A 20,312-nucleotide genomic window follows, 5' to 3' on the forward strand; every position below is an offset into this window, starting at 1 on the left:
AGAGAGCACACGACAGAGGGAAGAGGGGCCGAGAGTGAGGGAGAAGCAGTCTTCTCAGCAAGCAGAGAGCCTGATACAGGGCTTGAGGCCCCTGGGGTTATGACCTGAGCTGAATCATACACTTAACTGAGGCACCCAGGAGCCCTCCGCCAAAAAAATTTTTTTAGAGATTTTAATTAATTAATTAATTAAGAGAACAGAGGAAGGGACAGAGGGAGAGGGAGAGAGAGAATCTCAAGCAGACTGCACGCTGACCGCGGAGCCCAGTGTGGGGCTCGATCTCACAACCCTGACATCATGACCTGAGCCGAAACCAAGAGTCAGACACTTAGCTGACTGAGCCACCCAGGTGTTCCAGGGCAGTCTTGATGTTCTCTTGTGTAGTGTAGGCATATTGGTACTGGTGGTAAGAGTGAGGGTTGCAGAGTTAGATGTCCTGGGTTCCAATCCCAGCTCTGCCACTTGCCAGCTGAATGACACTGGTCAAACCATTTTCCTTTTCTGGCTAGGGCCAGGATGCCATGAGGTGCTTAGGGAACAACGTGTTAGGAGCTATTCACTCTTGGGGTCCAATGGGTACAGGGGGAGCCCTCTCACTATTTTGACAGGGACGTTTCCATGAGCTTCCTTAAATTCCATGCCTCTCTTCTCCTTCCCTGTCCCTTGTCCTGGCTTTTTAATCTCTAAAATAGGGACAGTGACGTTCCTGGTAGAGAAAGTGTAAGGACTCAATAACTCACACAAGTATGGGACTTAGCCACTTAGCCTCGTGCCTGGCGCATTAGAAGGGTTCGAGAGAGGACAGTGATGCTCTCTCCCACCATACCGTAAGTGCCTGGACAGCTGGTCTTCATGTCTAACTCATTTTTATAGTCCTAATAACTTTAAACACATTGCATCAAAAATAGTATGTGATTAATTATGTTGAAGTGAATTAATAGCTGCTAAGTTTGAGGCATGTGGTGACCGGGTCGGGTCGATAATCAGGCAGCCAGCTCCAACTTCGAGTCAGCTCTTGAGCTGGGTCATTTCCTGGTCCATGCTGAGCATTTAGGAGGTTTAGGTGAGGAGATCTGGACAGAAGGAGTAGAGTCCAAACCTCAGAAAATTGCTGAGGTTGGTTTTCAAATTAGAACCATGAAGGAAACAGCTCCAAAAGTGGGATGCGTGCACGCTGGAAGGATTAGCTCGCGTCTGGGTAGCAGCCACTCAGATGTGCAAAGTGGCTTGGGTTCATGCGGGCCGGTCACATCGGGAAAGGATGGCCTCCTTCTCCATCAGGCACTTGCCAGTTCCCTGGGAAGGAGATTCTTTCCTGGAACACGGAGACTATCTTGCATCTTGCCTAGAACTCCACGAAACTGTTGGCAGCTTTCGGCTCAGCTGGGTGCATCCCGAAACACCACATTTATTTGATATCGAAATTGATATTTCTTTTACATTGTGGTTGGGACTCATTAACTCCCAATAAGGACCGACATCGAAGGAGGAGTTTCTTCCCTTTCTCACAAAAAATAAAAAATAAAAATAAATGTAAAAAAATGTTTCTCTGGACAGGACATAGCTCCTGTGACTGATTTGCTCTCCTGGCACAGGGCTGCGTGTTGTGTGGTACCCTGAGGCTGGTAAGAAAGGAGACAGGATCTAGAATTCCTGGGTGGGAAGGCTTTTCCCTGCGCTTACCACAATTGCTAAAACACTAGGTTTAATAGCCCAAGACTGGTCTATATTTGTATGGAAACCATGTTTGTGTGGAATTCTTTTTTTTTTTTTTAAATTTCAAGATGGCCATAATAAGAGCCAGACTGTTGAGGAGTCTAACGATTAGAAACAGCTCCTAAACTTCCCACACAATCGTGGTAGGTTCAATTCTGAGATCTTATTTGAAAAGTTTAAAATGTGTGGTGTTTATCTAGCAACCTCACGGAAGCACTCATAGCCACCAGTGCCAGACACGTGTGTGACGATTGTGGTTGCCCGGTACAAGGACTGTCCCTATAACTAGCCATGGAATTTAAGTAAAGCAGTCTGGAGGGGTGTTGGGAAGGTTCATTTTAAGTAACTGCTATATTTATGTCCACAAGATCATTATTAAATTGGCAAGTATGAAGCAGCCTTGAGTGTGGCGGAGCGTATACACTCCTGGATGAGCTGTGTGCTTGGAAACGAGGAGTGAGCGTAACGAGGGTTCTTGGCTTTCGGGAATGTGGCTCAGGGTTTCAATCCCCTTTGAGTCGTGTCCACCATTACACCTGCTCCTTTCGGAGCCAGACCTGCACATCATCTCCATTACTCTTCAACAGCACTGAAATTGCAATAATCTATGAAATCTGTCCTTGCCCAGTCTTTCTCTGCCACGAAACAGAATTTCCAGGAGCTTGTGGGGGTGGCAAGGGGGTGTTGAAAAATACATTCTGAGTCACCGCTTGAGAAGTTTTTATTGTGTTTTTTTTTTCTCCAAGTGATTCTGGTAGTGAAAGTATTATGGGTATAGAACAAGCAAACACTTAAACTGAAAACAATTGGGTAGTAAAGTCCTCTGCTTTAATGAGAGGTCATTAGTACTCACTTCCGAAGCTATTATCAACTTGCAATGTGGGATTGGAAAAGCTCTTCCAATATAGGCAAGGGTGCTCAGAAAAGAATCACTGCTTTTTTTTTTTTTTTTTTTTTTTTTTTAAGATTTATTTGTTTGAGAGAGAGCATGAGCAGGGAGAAGATGGAGAAGCGGGCTTCCCCATCCGCTGAGCAGGGAGCCCGACATGGGGCTCCATCCCAGGACCCTGGGATCATGCCCGGAGCCAAAGGCAGACACCTAACCGATTGAGACACCCAGGTACCTCTGAACTATTGTTTACAAGAGAAACAAGCTCATCACTTCCATCTGTATCTTATGTAAACAACAAGATCCTAATGTAAATATCAAGACACAGCTCCACAATCCTATAGCATCCTTGTTTGTCATGAATCATGAAGTGTCACCTTTTCAACTCCTGAATGCCCAAGGAGCAAGAACAAAATTGCATGGCAAGAGCAAAGGAATCTAGATCAGGGATTGGCACACTACAGTCCTAAGGCTGACCACCTGTTTTTGTAAATAAAACTTTACTGGCCTACAGCCATGCTCATTCGTTTACATATCAGCCGTGTTGGCTTTCATGCTAGAATGGCAGAGTTGAGTAGTTGTGACAGGCAACACTGGCCAATAAACCTAAAAATATTTATTTTGTGTGTCTTTACAGGAAAATTTTGCAGACCCCTCGTCTAGACAAATAGTCCAATGAGTCAAGTTGTTGGCTAAAGGTCCCCAATTCACAATGCCAAGAGAAGTACGGGGTTGGCTTTGGTGGTTGTCATGCACTTTGTAATTTAAAAAAATCTTACGAGCTAGTACAACTAAAACTCCTCTTCACCTTGCTTTGAGGAAACAGTATGGAAAGTAAAATTAGGTCTCAATGTATTTTATATGTTGCCTGGACTTCTAAAACACTGCTGGATTGCTTAAAAGTGTGTAAGTCGATGTCATTTCTCAAAACTTTTTAAAAGATGCAGATGTTGGCAACTACTAAAATATTGGCATCACGCTTGTGTCTGCACAAAATTCTACAATGCTCAAAACCACGTGCTGTAGCTATAAGTGTAGTCCTACTTCAAGTGAAACTCTTTAGTCTAAATATTTTTGCCATCTTTGAAACCAGTTTTGAGAGTCATCAAAAATCTGCAGTTTAAGACACCAGACGCATTTCTTAGCAGAGCCTTCCGGTGCCAACATGTTGGACCAATTCAGTAAAACATGCCATACATTATAGGACTGCTTTATTTGAATTAGGGGATACATTCCACAATAGTGGAGTTCAAAAGCCAGACATGGGCTCTAGGTTATTATTCATACATTGGCGATGGATTCAAATCTCGCCTTTGTGGCTCAGTTTGGCCAGCACTATAGGTTATGACAAAGAACAACGCTCAAAGACCCAAAGCAGTTAAGATTACAGTCTCAATAGCTCTGAGTTATACAACCTTCACAAATGCAAGACAGCTGGTTGGAAGAGCCTTGGACTGGCACATCAGAAGTGAGGGGAAGCTTTTGACATGTCTTTAAGGATAGGGCTTCTGACTTGATGTTGTTTACCGTAAAGGCTAGCTCTTTTCTTGTCATTTAAATATATTAGTAGATCATAACTAACATATAGGATTATGAACTCTATCTGCAAATGAATCTTGGTAGATAAGTGACCAGTCACAGAAGAAAAGCCATTCAGGTCCAGGAGCACATGGCCTTCCTCTCTAGACGCAGGTTGGGCCATCTGGCTACATCTACAGACTTAAATGGCTAAAATCCAATTCTCTACTCATAGCTGTACTCTTGCCGAGAAGAATTTATAAAGCTTGGGATAATAACTTGGGGGAGGAAATGGTGTGCTTGTGAAAATAACACTTAGAACTTAAATACAATTTTTGAGACTTGTGTCAAGAGTTAAAATATACAATAAACCTGCTAGGTAAGTCATAAGACCCACAGAAATACCGGCATAGGAGATGAAGTTTTCAGTCTCAATTCAAGTATGATCAGATCATGTAGCTGAAGAAAATGCTCATCATTCTATATTTTTTGAAAAACTGGTCTTAATTCTTAAACTGTTCCTTTCTTCATTTGAAAAAGTTCACCAGTCAAGATATACACATCACGGAAGGCCACTTACAGACTCTCATTTTAAAGATAGTCTTAATTTTCAAAGGGCAGTTAGAACAGAAAAAGATGATTCACCGTTCTAACTCAGGACTAGAAAGGTGAGATCCTTACGGCGAAGGCTCATAAAAGATGTCGCAGGAGAAACGGATCCTCTCAAACCTTTGGTACTGGAGCAAGGTTGGGGGATGAACGTGACTCTTTAAAGCCAAGCAGCCGACGCTCGAAGTCGTGTGGGAAAAGCAGCCTGTGCGTGTTCTGTAGCCAAATCGTGAACGCACATTTTTGTGTGACGGTCCTGCTCAGGAAGCCAGGCTCTAATTAAGATCTTTCACGAGGGGGGGCATCCAGAGTGTGGGAACACTTCAAATCCCCTTCTGTGAAGACATGAGACTGTCAAAGCTTAGGAAGGCCCCAGCTGTCCGTGCAGATGGAGGTGGGGTCAAGGGCCCAGAGGTGGTGATGCTTGTGCACATCAGCGCGACCTAGCTGGGACACAAGGGGAGGGTTTTTAAAGGTGGGATCGAATAACAGGCCAGTGGCATCCCTCTCAGCAGCTCAGACCTCTTTCTTCTCTCCACTTTGGCTCTTTGTTGAGTCACTTCCATCAGGCAGGGTTCCGTAGGATAAGCCATTTGAATCTGGCTGTATTTTGTCCAACATTTGTTTCCCTGTGGAGATAATAGTCACACACAAAAAAATCTTTTGTGCTCTTAGAAAGGAATGCGTCTAATAATGTTTTCTCCTCTCTCTAGGCCACATTTTAGTCCCTTTTTATAGTGCTCTGTCATTACCCTCTACACAGAAGAGATCAACATCAGGAAGAAAGGGCCCTGGAACTCTGTGTCCCTTGTGGTGACCACATGCTCTCCACAGGAGACAGCGGGCTCCCCCCACACAGGGCCTCCTCTGCGGGGCACGGAAACTGGGCTGGCTCGGTCAAGAGATGAACGTGAAGCGTCCACTCATCTCCACACCTTCCTTCCCAGTGTCCTTTCCCCTTTTCCGTGTTTGGTCTAATGTGTGTAACAACAAAGAAAAGCAGACTTCCACAGCAGCTTCTAAAAGCTGCTGCTGATCCTGTGTATGGGGCTTTGTGAACTGGAAAATCGAGTTAAATGGTGTTTTCTACCCAAGAGCTTCTGACCACAGAAGTCACTCACAATGTCCACCTTTGCCACCAGAGCCAGTTCTGGCCTGGAATGCTCTTAGGGGATAAGAGGGCCCAAGAGGGAAAGAGAACACAGAGCTCCTTAGGTCATGTTTTCTCAGTTGTAGGGATGAGGCGTTAATGGCTTTTGCTTCAAAGTCGGGGACCTAACAGAATGGGAGAGGAAGCTGTCAGATCATCATTACTTCTGTCTAGAAACCCATAGGTTGCCCTGAATGCCTAGCAAAACTGGACATACTGAGTAGGCTGGGGAGGAGGTGAAGATACAGCCAACTCTTGGCTTTGTTCTGAACAACGCTTCTGCTGTCTACATGACAACAGCAAGTTATTTCCCAAGGAGAGTGGAGGACTGAAAAGATGGGGGGTGTGAAATGGATCGGGATGAAGAAGGCAAAGTGGAGGGGGAGAAGCTCTCCGTGTTCAGGTGACCGTGAAGGATGTCCCTTTCGGCCCCACCGTGCACAGGCTTCTGCAATCTTTTCTAGAACGATGGTCCTTACCAGTCTAAGCTCCTCTCCTGGGATGTTCCTTCAAAGACTCTCCTGGTAGCCATTCCCTCCTCCTATCCCCACCCTTTTTCAGTTTCAGGAAGCACAAAAAGAAATTTGCAACATCCCCCAAATCAAGAAAATGGGGCCAGTTCTTTTATATCCCCAGTGGTCTGTGCAAAACTGACGTTCAAATAAATGATTATTAACACTGACAGTTAAAACGTTGCCTCTGGTTTCATTGTTAAAAAGACATTTTCTTGAGGATAAAAATTATGTTTTATATTAATTTTAACACCCCAATAATGCCAGCAACTACTAATTTATAAGGATCAAGTTTCCCATCATAAGTAAAGAATATACAGTTTTACCCGGAATATTTCCAAAATCAATGTAGGACTGCGGCAGATGCTCCTTTTCTCGATTTCTTGTGACCAAAAACACACCGAGGAATGATAGAAAACACCTGTAAGAGTGATATTAATAAAGAACACAACACTGAAACAACCCGTGGTGTTAAATACCAGCTCCATAGTCTACATGATGACATAAATTCCACTGGTTTTGTTTTTCCTGTTTCTCATGGTAAGCTTCTAGAACTTGTCTTAATTGCTGCAGCCAATTATATTTTTTCCCCAGAACCAAGACCTGGGCAGCTTCCAATAAATCTCTGCCCCAGGTTTTTACCATCTGGAGGCTAATTCTGGCTCTAAACCCTTTGGGTAGACACTAGGTCTCATTTTCTATCCATGCATGCCCAGACCCATTACTGGCATGCAACATGAGCAAATATATATATATATTTTAATTTTCTAAGAAATTTAATTGTCCTTGGCCATAAGAATAGTCACAGTTTCCAGATCCTAGAAGTTTAGGCTTGCCCAAGTATCTTATGAAATTGGATTTTCAAGCTAGATGGTTTTCTATGCTGAAAATAGCCTGGGCTCGAGTCTGCATAATGGCCATGCAGAACACGAGATCAAGAAGCAGCTAAGCATGAATGGAGTGCCAGTCAGATCCCGCAGACGATCTGATACATGGACGATAGTCGGTCCACGGTCTGCTCTCTGTTTGCAAGAATGTCAGTGACAATGCCTACCAGATCTCTAGAAAGGGTTGAAGATGGGCACCCAGACACAAGAAAGGGATACTTCCAATCTGAAGTTATTAGGTCCAAAGCTAATAATCTGCCCTAGACTTAACATTTATTCTAGGGGATCCTACAGGCATCCGTGGTTCCTGGCTGGGTTCTAACCTAGAAATTTCCAAGAGCGAGGCAGGTCTAATTTAGCAGAGAGACATCATGGAGTAGCTACAACAGCCAGTGGTGGATTTTTCTAGACCATGGCTGGGATTGAAAATCCCCAGGTTCAGAAGCCTCAGAGAGAGACCCAAATTACCAAGTCAAAGACATGGGGTCCTGTGGAGGATCTTAAATGAAAACTAGGTTTCTTTTAAGAGCTCAGGGAACTAATGTTTCTTATATTGTCTTCCAATTTTCTATACCTCAGGTAGAATGCCAAAACCCACATAAAAGTAATAGGATTTCACATTCCTTACTTATGAGACATCTACTTACCCAAAAATATATATAAATACAGTTAGAAAAGCTGCACCATGGAACTCCTGATAAAATATGATACCTGTAACCAGAACAAAAGACAAATGTGATTTTAGGGAAAGAATACATATATACTAGCTACATGGTTTTTCAAATTATGGTCATGTATTATTTTTTCTAAGGATAGTTACCCTTAAAATGCACGTTCAGTAGCTTATGTTTAAAAATATGTGCATGCCACACTTCTATTTTTCATGATTTCAAAAAGAACACAGATTCGTAGACTTCATATGATGTATTATTATTCTAAAATTAACAGAGTTGACATAACTTTTAGAAATAGAAAATAACTACCCAGTCTAGGATTTGTCCCACCAGAACAGGCAAGGAAAAAAAAAAAAAAAAAACCTCTAGTGACCTTTCCCACCTACACTTTTAGGCCAGGGGTCAGCAGGCCTGACCTGAGGCTCTGGGGCCTGGGACACAGCATCTCCTTCAGCTCAGCGGCTGGCCACCCAGGCTGACACTCTTGGCAATGCTCCATGCACACTTACGCCCCAGAGGACACGGGAGCCATTTTCTCCAGCTCCGTTTCTCACTGCCGACACCCTCTTCTTTTGCTTCCTTCTGGTCTTCCCTTTTGGGGAAAGGAAAGTCTGGATGTGTTATTTACTCTGATAAACTTGTCTTCTCTCCTTGTTGATCCTGATGACGACCTCTTGGTCTAAGGTCCCAAAGCCTTCAGAGAGTTATTCTTTTTCAAAGGTATCTTTAAGGAGTGCCTCGGTGGCTCAGTCATTAAGTGTCTGCCTTCAGCTCAGGTCATGATCCCAGGGTCCTGGGTTCAAGTCCCTGCACCAGGCTCCTGGCTCAGTAGGAAGCCTGCTTCTCCCTCTCCTACTCCCTCTGCTTGTGTTCCTTCTCTTGCTATCTCTCTGTCAAAAAATAAGTAAAATCTTCAATTAAAAAAATAAAGTTATCTTTAAATGTTGTATCACATGGAGTTGAATTTGTGTGTGCATGTGTGTGTTTGTGTGGCGTTAGCTTGGCTCATCAGCCAACAAATATTTGTTGAGTTCTGCATGCCAGCCATTGTGCGAGGTGCTGGGCCTACCATGATGGACAAGACAGAGTCCTATGGCCAGGAGTGCTCTCACAAGCCTGCCTCCTCACCTAGAGAATAAACTTTGCCCAGGAAGAAGCCACGTCCAGTTCTAAGAAATACTGGTTGAGCAGATGAACATTTTGAGAGCATTTTTCCATGTTATGGCATACTTCCTTGTAATCATTTTAACGTTTCCATGTTATTCTAAGCAGATGTACCATAATATTCATTTCTCTAAGAGCATTTTAAGCTGCTTTGAATTTTTTTTGCTTTAGTCAAGTAGCAACAAACTTCTTTGTACATATTTCTTTTCCTCCTCAGTATTTTAGGATTTGTTTTCTGTTATTGCTGCTTAAAAAAGAATTTCTTTTGTAAAGAGTAGAAATGACTCTTTAAAAAAAAATGTGTAGTAAAGGGATACCTGGGTGGCTCAGTTGGTTAAGTGTCTGCCTTCTGCTCAGGTCATGATCTCGGGGTCCTGGGATGGCCTGTTTCCCCCTCTTGCTCTGACACCCCTCCTCCCTCTCTCTCTCTGACAAGTAAATAAATAAAATCTTTTAAAAAGTTTGTAGTAAAATACAAATAGCCTGAAGTTTACCGTCATAACCATTTTTAAGTTTGCAGTCATTGTGTGAAGTATATTCACACTGTTGAGCAACTTATCTCCAGAACTTTCTCACCTTACCACAATGGAAGTCCATACCCATTAACGGACAGCTCTGCATTTGCCCCTTTTCCAGCTTCTGGCCATCACCGCTCTGCTTCCCTCTTCTGTAAGTCTCACTACTCCAGATCCCTCATATAGGAGAAATCATACAACACTGGTCTTTTTGTGACCAGCTTCTGTCACTCGGCATAATGTCGTCAAGGTTCATCCGCGTTGTCGCCATGGGTCAGAATTTCTTTTCTTCTTTTCTTTTTTTTTTTTTTTTTTAAGATTTTATTTATTTATTTGACAGAGTAGGCAGAGTAGGCAGAGCAGCAGGCAGAGAGAGAGGGGGAAGCAGAATCCCTTGCAGAGCAGAGCGCCTGATGTGGGGCTCGATCCCAGGATCATGACCTGAGCCGAAGGCAGAGACTTAACCCACTGAACCACCCAGGCACCCCAGAATTTCCTTCCTTTTTAAGGCTGAATCATATTTCCTCATAGGACATACCACATTTTCCTTTTCCACTCATCTACTGATGGACAATTGAGTTGTTTCTACCTTCTGGCTATTGTAAATAATGCTGCTACCACCCTGGTGTACCGATACGTGTTCACGTCCCTGCTTTTGATTTTTTGGGGTATGCACCCAGAAGTGGGATTGCTGGACTGTATGGTGATTCTGTGTTTAATGTCTGGCAGAACTGCCCTAGTGTTTTCCATAGTGGCTACTCCATTTTACACTCCCAACAGTGCGCAGAATTCAGATTTTTCCACATCCTCAGCAGTGCTTGTTAATTTTGTTGTTTTTGTTTTGTTTTGTTTGTTTTGCTGGTAGCCATCCTCATAGGTGTTAAGGTGGTATCCCCTTGTGGTTTTGACTTAGGTTTCCCTAGTGGTTAGGGATGTCAAACATCTTCTCATGTGCTTATTGGTCATTTGTACATCTTCTTTGGAGAAATGTCTATTCAAGTCCTTTGCCCAGTTTTAGATTGGGTTATTTGGGTTGTTGGTGGTGGTAAGCTGTAGGATCAGAGACTAGAAACATGTTTCGGACTCTCGGTAAAGACTGTGAAACGGAGCTCCGGAGGGCGGCACCGTGCCGGGCGGCACCGTGCCGCCCAGCTCCACGAAACAGTACAGTTTGCCTGGGATAGCTGAGTTTTTTTTTTTTTTTTTTTTTTTTTTTTTTTGATTGCTACCAGTTATTTGTGCAGCGAGATCGAAAAAGAGTGGAATGCAGAAACAGAAAGGCTCCCTACTAGATGTTTGCAGGCAAAATATGGTACTGAGTTTTAATCTTAAGCTAGACTTTTCGATGGGGGCAAAAAGGGAAAGTTAGTCAAGAAGCTTCACCTCCGTTCCACACTTCAGCAACAGCAGATGAATGATTGCTCCCAGAAAGTTCCAGCCTCCCTGACTCATCAATTACTTGGTGTGCTGAGTATTGACATTCCAACCCTGTTGGTCCTCCTACAAAATGTTCTTTTCAAGGGAACTACATTTTTTTACACATCTTTACAACATTAATATTAACTATTAGGCTGTCTGTCATGCCTGTAACTCTTTTTGGCCCTATTATTTTTTTTCTTCTAGTAATTCTAGGGCACACAAATGTGCAATCTTTTATTACTTTCTTCTGTCAACAAGCATCAAATGCTAAAAAAAAATCAGATGTCTTGCTATACGATCTTTCTTTTAAGTTTCAATTTTAGGAAATAAAAGAAAGGCATCAATTACTCTTAAAAACTGCCCACTAGCAGTCACATTGTCTGCCATGAAATAAGAAAGATGAGCCAATTAGGAGACCTAATCCTTAACTGCTTCCAAAATGCATACATTTTGCTTTGGGAAATGAACGTCCAATCTGAGAAGGTAGTAAATACATCCAATAAGCCAGGCTACATAAGTACTAGACTTAGGAGTGAGATACTGGTATCTACTGTATTTTGATTTGGATCAAGTTTCAAATTTACGATTTTTTAAGAAATATATATATATATATATATATATATATATATATTCAGTAATACCAATTGTCAGTAAATTGTCAGTAAATACCAAAGAACTATAATAGTAGAAAAATAGAGGCCAGAGCTGCAAAGATGGCAGTTTCTATTGTCATCTGCCTGGCCTGCCCTGGAACACCAGATTCAGTTTTGGATTCAGTTTTGGACCCCTCTCTCTGATCAGGGCAGTGAGGGGCATGGAGGGAAGCGTTCATGGGAATAGCGATGTTTGGTTCAGAGAGAAGACACAAGAGGACCCGTCAGCTGCTTTGATTATCAGAAGGACCGGCAAGGAGTAGACTCCTGAAAGCAGAACTAAGATGAGAGTCTCAAACTCACAGGGAGGGTAGTTTCAAGTCCAGGATAAGGAAACACTTCCCAATAATTTGAGCTCTCCAGATAATCCAGAGTGATCCCAAAGAGGACTGTGCTGTCTCCGGAGACAAAGAGCCCCGGGGAGCCTTCACACAAAGCAGAGTGACTGTCCTAGAGGACGTCATGGAGGAAATCCGGTGCTGGGCGGAGGGGAGGATGATGAGAGAGACGTGGCCTACACAATTCCTCATAACCTGAAGATTCCTCGAGTGTGTCGTCTACCCTGAGAGAAACTTGATGGACGCCTGGTGTGGGGGTGGAGTCACCGAAGGGTAGGAGACCAAGGCTCACCTGCAGTAATGGCACTGGTCGTAAAGAAAAGATGGTTGACCGGCACCACCATCGTTGTGTCGTAGAGCTTCGTGGCTTGACTCAGGAACCTAGAGCAGAAGGCACTGACTGGAGCTCTGGCTTTAAGGAACGCTCAGCAATAAGTTAGCAATAACATCAAGAAACGCATGTCCTTAAGCTACAACTACAAAGGGAGAGGAAGTGCAGTAAAAGGGCATTTCCAATCAGCAGTCATAGCTTATATGCGTCTGATGGATGAGATCAGATGTCAGGTTTTATGGTCTGTTTAAACCAACAACAGTAACAATGAAAAGCAATTAATCATATTCTGAGGCCACAGAAGTTTGAGTTGGAAGCGGTTCAAGCTGCTGGACCAGTATCACACTGGAGCTGATTCATGAGGATAGACCCTAGAATCTGTTAAATATCATATCTGGGGAATAGTGTAGCTATCCATTGACATGCCACGTGCCAAGAAAGAAGATGGAGGAGTGAGGGAATGTTTAACGTTTCGAAAACAATGCTCAGGGCTCCAGCTGCAGAGCACATGTGGGAGCTCGCCGTCTCTCTCTGGCCACCAGTGTGATTCCAGCCCCCACCAGGAAGTCGTGCTGCCCTGTCACTGACACCAACTGGACAATTAAAAAAAGAAAAAAACCCAAACTAAAACGCTTAGGTCCTATCGTAGCACAGTTGAAAAAAACAATGTTTGTGGATAGAGCCCAGGTGTACCTGAGAGGATGTGTATACACAGGTGTCCACGTGGACACACTTACATATATGCACAAATCTATGAACAAACACTGCCTCGGGCGGTTTTGCCCAGTGGCCAGTCCTACAGTTGGAGTGCATTCACCGCAGCTCCATCGGGGCAGGGGCAGGGACTAGAAGAAGGGGGATGGGAGTGCGGGGCACCCTCCCGTGTGCCTGCCACTGAAATTCGTACAACCAGTTGAAAGATAACGATGTTAGTCACGAAACTTCAAGAGATACTCTAGCTCTGCTGATGAACTCAAAAGAAGGAAGGGAGCTGAAACAAAGTAGCAAGGGTCAAGCATGAGAAACACACTCATTCCCGTAAGGAGATGACAGAGGAAGCAGTGACCGAACACTGAGTTTCCCCAGTCCTTGCCCATGTCTGACCCGTGGAGGTTAGACTTGACTGCAGGTGCCCATGGAGGGAAGCTCTCTCTTCCGGAGGGTAGGCTCTGATTTCCTGGTACCAGGATAGTGCTTTTGTATAGCATTTTGGGACAAACAGAAAACTTCCTGGCTGTCTAAAGACAGCCTCTGCAGGCAAAGGCATAATCACGATGTGAAGTGGAGGAGAAGTGACTAGAGCAGATGGAGGTGGGGGGAGAGAAGAACAGAAATCGCAAAAGTTCCATGTCACCACTATTAGGCCCCAAGAGAAACATAAAACAATCATTCCGCGATCCCAGGGGTACAAAGAAAATTCTGGCCAAGCATGCAGGGTTCTGGGGAAAGGATTTCCCTCCCGGCCAAATGTCTGATTTTGTCCATCCCTGGGCAATTAATGAGCCTGAGCTAGGGATGAAGGTGAAGGGTTCATGCATTTCCTATATTTAGAATGAAATCCTGGCTGTGGACCTGCCCCTCTGATTTATTGCTAATGACAACCTGCATATGACGGATATTAATTACAAGCAGAAGAGCATCAGGAAAGTATCAAAGTGCACTTCGCTAGATTATGGCCATACTTTAGAACTCACAAGACATGAAGGCAGGGCTCAGTAAAAGCTTCTTATTGGGCATGAAGGAGAAAACAGGGCATGCTGGCTGAGGATCAGCTGTAGACCCGGCACCCTTAGAAACCAGTTACACTTCATGTTAATTATCAATGGACGCCAATAAAGATTAATGCTCAGAGAAGCCCTGGAAGGTTGAAAGGTGAAAGTTCTCAGAAGCTAACTTACTTGACTTGGAAAACACAAGACGCGATCATGATGATAAACATGATATAGAAGATGGGGTAAGTTAGCTGCATTTTCTCCGTCACAGAAAAAGTGATCATGCCGGAGACGGCTTTTACCGAAATAACAGTCAGCGAGGCTGAAAAAGAAAACAAGAAACACACACACAAAAAACATTGTTGAGATAGAATGACACAGAACTACCTCCCGTTCGCACAGTGGAGCCGTCGATAACCCCCATTAGGCTTTCGGAATGCAGGCTCGCGTGAGGCGGTGGTGGGACGGGGCTCCAGACGACCGGTAGCTCTCTCTAGAAGCCGCGCTGGACCCTGAATTTGCTTAAATCAGCTAAAGATGGGCTGTGCGAAGGGGTGCTTTTTATCTTTGCAGCAAGATGCTTATTTTCCAGCCCCAACTGTTGAAAGGATGCCGCAGAGGTTATAATTACTAGGAGATGGGAGAGTAGAAAACAATGAAGTGGGGACAGAAGAAAAGTCAGACAGTCCTTGTGACACGGAAGGGAAAATAACTATTAAACTATACTGAAAAAAAATGAAAGCCAAACAGATGAGAAAACTGGAACGTGGAAGTCAGTTCACTCTGTGAGTTTACTAAGAGTTGTACTGAGTCTCCATATGAGCCTTTTTGTTCATAAATGTCTAGAAGTTTCATGAAAAAACAACTTTTTTTTCTTTTGACAAAGATGGTGGTAGGAAGAGGGGCCAGAGCTGAGTATGCATTTCTCCGAGTCAACCATAAATCTAAGATTTACACAAGCAACGTCTGTTCTCTATGCTAAAGAGGTAACTATCTGTAGGAGAAAAAATTTTTCATAGGTTCCAAATAGCAATGAAGTGACTTGATAAGTTTATAATGTGAAAGCAATGAAGCATTTTCTAGAGGCACCATGTCTCTGTAGGAAGAGACATGTTTTCTTTTTGTTTTTGGTCATTTAATGTTGCATGTAATTCCATAACTTAGCTGAAACCTACAGAAATTTAAAACATGATTTTTACATGAAATCAAATAACTGTAAGTCAAAGGCAATGAGAAGGAGAAACATTATCTTTGGTGCTGTTGCTCTACCAGGTCATAATATATCTGGGCTTTATCCCTTTAAGCTTTTGAATATATATATATATATATATATATATATATATACACACACACGTATGTATATGCATATACGTGTCTGTGTGTGTGTGTGTGTGTTAAAATAGCTGATGGCTAACAAGGGAAAGCCTCTCATCTCCTTTTCAAAAAAATGAAAATATATTTTAATTTGAAGAGTACTGGGCATACTTCCAAGTTAGGCATTTTCTTTCCATTAAAAGTCATAATTAACAGAGGAGAACAGGTGATAAATTCTAAAAACAAACCCCTAGTCTGAACAAAGAGGCCCTCCCAACCAGGCCCCTCTTCATCTTAAAATGTCTTTTGACCTCATCGTTTTACATGTTTTCTACAGATTATGACAATAGTCATACTTTAGCTAATCCAGGAATTTGAAATATGGACTGTGATGTGTGTCATTTGATGGTTTAAGTTTGTAAGGTTAGCTTTTGAGGGACCTTGGCTTCCTCCTCAAAATTTTGCTTAAAATTAGAGCACAATGTGTGTATGGCCTTGCGTTCTGAACAGCCAGGTTTCCCAAAGGGATCATTAATGAGAAGGAGTTGAACACACTGTTCCATTAGCCTCACGACCTCTGGATTGCATAGGCCCTTCAAGGTCATCTAATTCAACTACCATCTGATGTTAAATTATACTTAACTGTAAAACAAAAACAAAACTAGACTTCTTTATTCAACAGCTACACCAGCTATCGGTTTGCTACAGTTAATCAATGTATTTTCAAAGCATGTACAGTCATCAACTGATTAATCACTCTTTATTGGAACTCTGCAAGTTACTTCAAGGCTGGTGACTATTTCCATTTTAGTTTCGGGTGGACATGTGGTTAATGAGGACAGGTGAAAATACAAAATTTAAATGCATATATATATATATATATGTATATATATATATATATGAATATAAAGTGTTTATGTATCTTCTCTTTTTATATACAGAAAAAGAGGCTAGGAAAAATGCTGGAAGAAACTATATCCAGACACTATCAGTGGTTATCTCTAGGCACTTGGATTATGAATAATCTTTAAACTCATTATTTTGGGGCACCTGGGTGGCTCAGTGGTTTAAAGCCTCTGCCTTCAGATTGGGCAATGATCTCAGGGTCTTGGGATTGACCCCCCCCCCCAATATCAGGCTCTCTGCTCAGGGGGGAGCATGCTTCCTCCTCTCTCTCTGCCTGCCTCTCTGCCTGCTTGTGATCTCTGTCTGTCAAAAAAGTAAATAAAATCTTAAAAAAAAACCACCCTCATTATTTTAAGCTATAAAAGTTTACATGTTCCTTTAAGAAAATTTGGAAAAATGCAGAAAAAGCCTGGAAAAAAAGAGAAAATCCCCTGTAATCTCAACACTCATCCCCAAATCATTTTTAACATTTGGGAGTATTTCTTTACAGCTATTTTTCCATCTCTATGTATGAATATATTATAATATATGAATCATACAGTATATACTATTTAGGAACCTATTTTCCATTGCCATTAAGTATTTTCTATGTCATTAAATATTCTTCTAAAGCATGATTTTCATTAGCTGTGGAGTATACCTTTCCATCAATATATACTTTATCTTGGCAATTCCCTATTTTTGCATGTGAAGGTTGCATCTTTTTTTTTTTTTTCTTTTTTGGTATTAAAAATGAGGCTGTGATGAATATTCCTGAACATAAATCTTTACATACCTCTCTGCCAACTGCCTAGGAAAATCACCTAGAGGAGACTTTGTTAACAGCTGCTGTTCCTCTGAAATATACTGAAATATGCTGCCTTCTATAGAATACCAGTCACACTCCATCATACCGTGCGGCAGTGCTCAGTTACATGGATTTTTATATGTTTTCTTGATGGGTCTCTCCATTTTCTTAATTCTCAACAACAGACATGACAGCCGTGCTGTCTTTACCTGACAGAGCTGACCTGCGTTTGAAACCTGGCCTTCTCTGTTCCCTCCTACTTCATCAATTGCTCCTTCCAGAGACTTTCCCAAATGCCATCAACATCTCCTTATTAGAGCCATTAATATTTCATTTATTAATTTGGCTTCTCTACATCTGAGTATGCAGAATAGAGAGAAGGACTTCCAAGATTTCCTAGCTTCCTGATGAGCCAAAAGCATTCTGCTGGGAGTCTTAAGATTCCTTTAAGGAAGAAGACTGCAGCCACGGGTCTGGGCGCTACCCACCAGACACCAAATCTCTTTCTTCCCAGTAGCCCTCATTTTCTCTTTTCTTTTTTAATTCATTTTTTAACTTGTTACACAAACAATAATGACAATAAAGTAAAAAAAAAAAAAAAAAAAAAACCACCTGCCTACTGCCTCTCATTCATTTCCAGCGTACGCCTTGTGCATGCTTTTAATCACAACAGAGGTAGGCATGCAGCTGTGTGCCATTTTTTTGTTTAACCTGACACTCTACATATTTTTCAAAGCTGCTGCAGGATTTTCACAATCACTTCTTTCTTGTAAAAGTCATTGCTGATCATTGTAAAATGCCCAGCCAGCACAGGTAGGCAGAAAGCAGAGTGGGTGTCTTTTTCCCTTTTCTTACTGTAGTGAGAACACTTCCTGGCTTTCACCAATGGGTGTGCTCCAGCTTCTGGGTTAAGAGAAATAGGTTTTTTCCAGTGTCACAGAAGCAGAGAGGAGAATGGTGATGGTCGGGGGCTGGAGTGGGCAGAGAGGCAGGCAGAGAGAGAGGAGGAAGCAGGCTCCCTGCTGAGCAGAGAGCCCGATGTGGGGCTCGATCCCAGGACGCTGAGATCATGACCTGAGCCGAAGGCAGAGGCTTTACCCCACTGAGCCACCCAGGCGCCCCTGCATTTTGAATTCTTTATTAGGAATGGATATTAAACTTCAGCATGTCTTTTCAGCATCTATTTACATGATATTTCCCTTCTGAGTCATTTACATGATGAACTATGTTAATGGATCTCTTAAGGAACCATCCGTTCATTCCCGTAATTAATTTAGTTAACTCAAAATGTTTACTTTGTACTCACTGTCCTCAGTTCTAGGTAATTATATACAGGGTAACACATGACTAATCTGGTGGGGGAGATAACTAGAATATAAGCATATGAGTAGACTATGCAAGTACAAATTACTATAAGTGTTACAAAGAAAAAGAACTAGTTTCTTTAAGACCACTTGGTGTTAAGTGAAGAATGATTTTCCTTTCTGGATTCTACCTGCTAATTTTTTATTAGAGACTTTAACATTAATATTCAGTAGGGAAATTAGTCCATGGTATTCTTTATGTGTGCTGTTTGGGGTCAGTATTTATACTGATTATACAAAAAAAAAAAAAAAAAAAAAAAAGGTGCAAACTTTCTTCTTAGGTTCTCAAATAGTGTGAACAGTATCAGAATAATCTGTTTCCTAAAGATTTAAAGGCCTGGGGTGCCTGGGTGGCTCAGTCGGTTAAGCGGCCTACCTTCGGTTCAGGTCATGATCCCAGCGTCCTGGGATCAAGTCCCACATCGGGGAGTCTGCTTCTCCCTCTGCCTCTGCCTGCCACTTTGCCTGCTTATACTCTCTCTATCTCTCTGACAAATAAATAAATAAAATCTTAAAAAAAAAAAAAGATTTAAATGCATTACCATCTAGGTTGAAAGTAAAGTACATAGTCCTATTATTTTCAGGATGTAGCTTCTATTTGCTCCATAGTTATTTTCCTTTAAAAATTAACAATTTAACCAAGTTTTCATATCTGTTTTCAATTTTATTTCTAATTTTGGGTATTTGAGATTTTTTTCTTTTTTTGGTCTTACGGAGGATCTATTTTAATGTCTTTTAAGAATAGATTCTTGGGTTTATTTATCAATTCATTGCTTTTCTAGTCGCTATTTCATTAATTTTTACATGTATTAATTGCTTCTTTCTGCTTGCCTCAGCTTTACTTCAGTGTTTTTCTTCCCTAACTTTTTGAGTGGAATGCTTGACTTACATTGTAGCAATGAATTTCCTTCTGCATACAGCTTTCATCATAAACTATAGGTTTAATACTAAGTGTTTTCATAATAATTTTAAAAATACATGCTGCAGTGAAATCTTGGTTTCTGCTTGGGCCCAGCTGCAGTTTAAGAGTAGTGTTAACGTTTCCAGATGTTACGGTTTTACTCATTTCTATTTTTGTTATTATTTTGTTTTTCTTTCACTGTGATCTGAGAATGTGGTCTGTACTATTTCAGCTTCCTGGAATTCATCAAGGATTTCTTTGTGGCCAATTATACGATTAACTTCTGTAAAAGTCACACAGGCATTTGAAGCAGGTGTATGGTCTGCTTTCAGGATTTATTTAGAGTTCAACATTAGATCAAAATTAAGGACTCATTCCTCTATTTTTACATACCTTTCTGTCTACCTACCTTCCATGAGCTAAGAGAAGTCTCCTACTCCTGTCCTATTTCTGGGAATGTAGTTTTCAAAAGAGCTGCTGTTCTAGTCTCCTGAGGCCTCCTGGTGTTGGCGTCTCCCCCTCCCAAGCCCTGGGCCCACTCTGCTGAGCAGCTAAATACTAATGTGGGGCCTCTAGGAGCCTCTGTTGCATTTAATGCTCCCACCTTGGTTTTAACTTAGATCGTCATAGTATGGCCTTCTGCTTTCTTTTACTTTCAAACTGAGTTACTTTTTTAGATGATTGTTCTGTATGAAGCCAAAGTATTTAACAACCAGCAAGGGGCAGTTAGAAAGGGCACTATTTCTACATCTCTCACAGATCTGAACCAGACAACACTGGCTGAATCCAATTTCAGAATCTTTATCAAAATCAATCTGGGAATTTTTCTACAATCCAATTTGGCAATCTTTCTTTATTATTAGGTAAATGTGCTCCATTTACATCTACGATCATAACTGATGTGTCAGATCTTAATATGGTTATCTTACTTTCCTATTTAAAATTTCCTTAAA

General features: G+C 41.9%; 1 protein-coding gene across 2 annotated transcripts in view; it reads right to left on the minus strand.

Moving 5' to 3' along the window:
- Window positions 1-2,419: 2,419 nt before the first annotated feature.
- Window positions 2,420-20,312, minus strand: part of NIPAL2 (NIPA like domain containing 2) — a 73,120-nt gene continuing 55,227 nt past the window's right edge. For both annotated transcript variants that reach the window (XM_004768909.3, XM_013064763.2), the window contains exons 7-11: window positions 14,274-14,409; window positions 12,337-12,425; window positions 7,929-7,992; window positions 6,721-6,815; window positions 2,420-5,361 (exon numbers count right to left, since the gene is read on the minus strand). In XM_004768909.3, coding sequence (XP_004768966.1) covers window positions 5,249-5,361; window positions 6,721-6,815; window positions 7,929-7,992; window positions 12,337-12,425; window positions 14,274-14,409 — 497 coding nt within the window. In that variant the 3' untranslated portion in view covers window positions 2,420-5,248. The remainder of the gene's footprint in view (window positions 5,362-6,720; window positions 6,816-7,928; window positions 7,993-12,336; window positions 12,426-14,273; window positions 14,410-20,312) is intronic.

Source organism: Mustela putorius, unplaced genomic scaffold (genome assembly GCF_011764305.1).
Source record: "Mustela putorius furo isolate JIRA1106 unplaced genomic scaffold, ASM1176430v1.1 tig00000228_pilon_pilon_pilon, whole genome shotgun sequence".
Taxonomy (NCBI): Eukaryota; Metazoa; Chordata; class Mammalia; order Carnivora; family Mustelidae; genus Mustela; species Mustela putorius.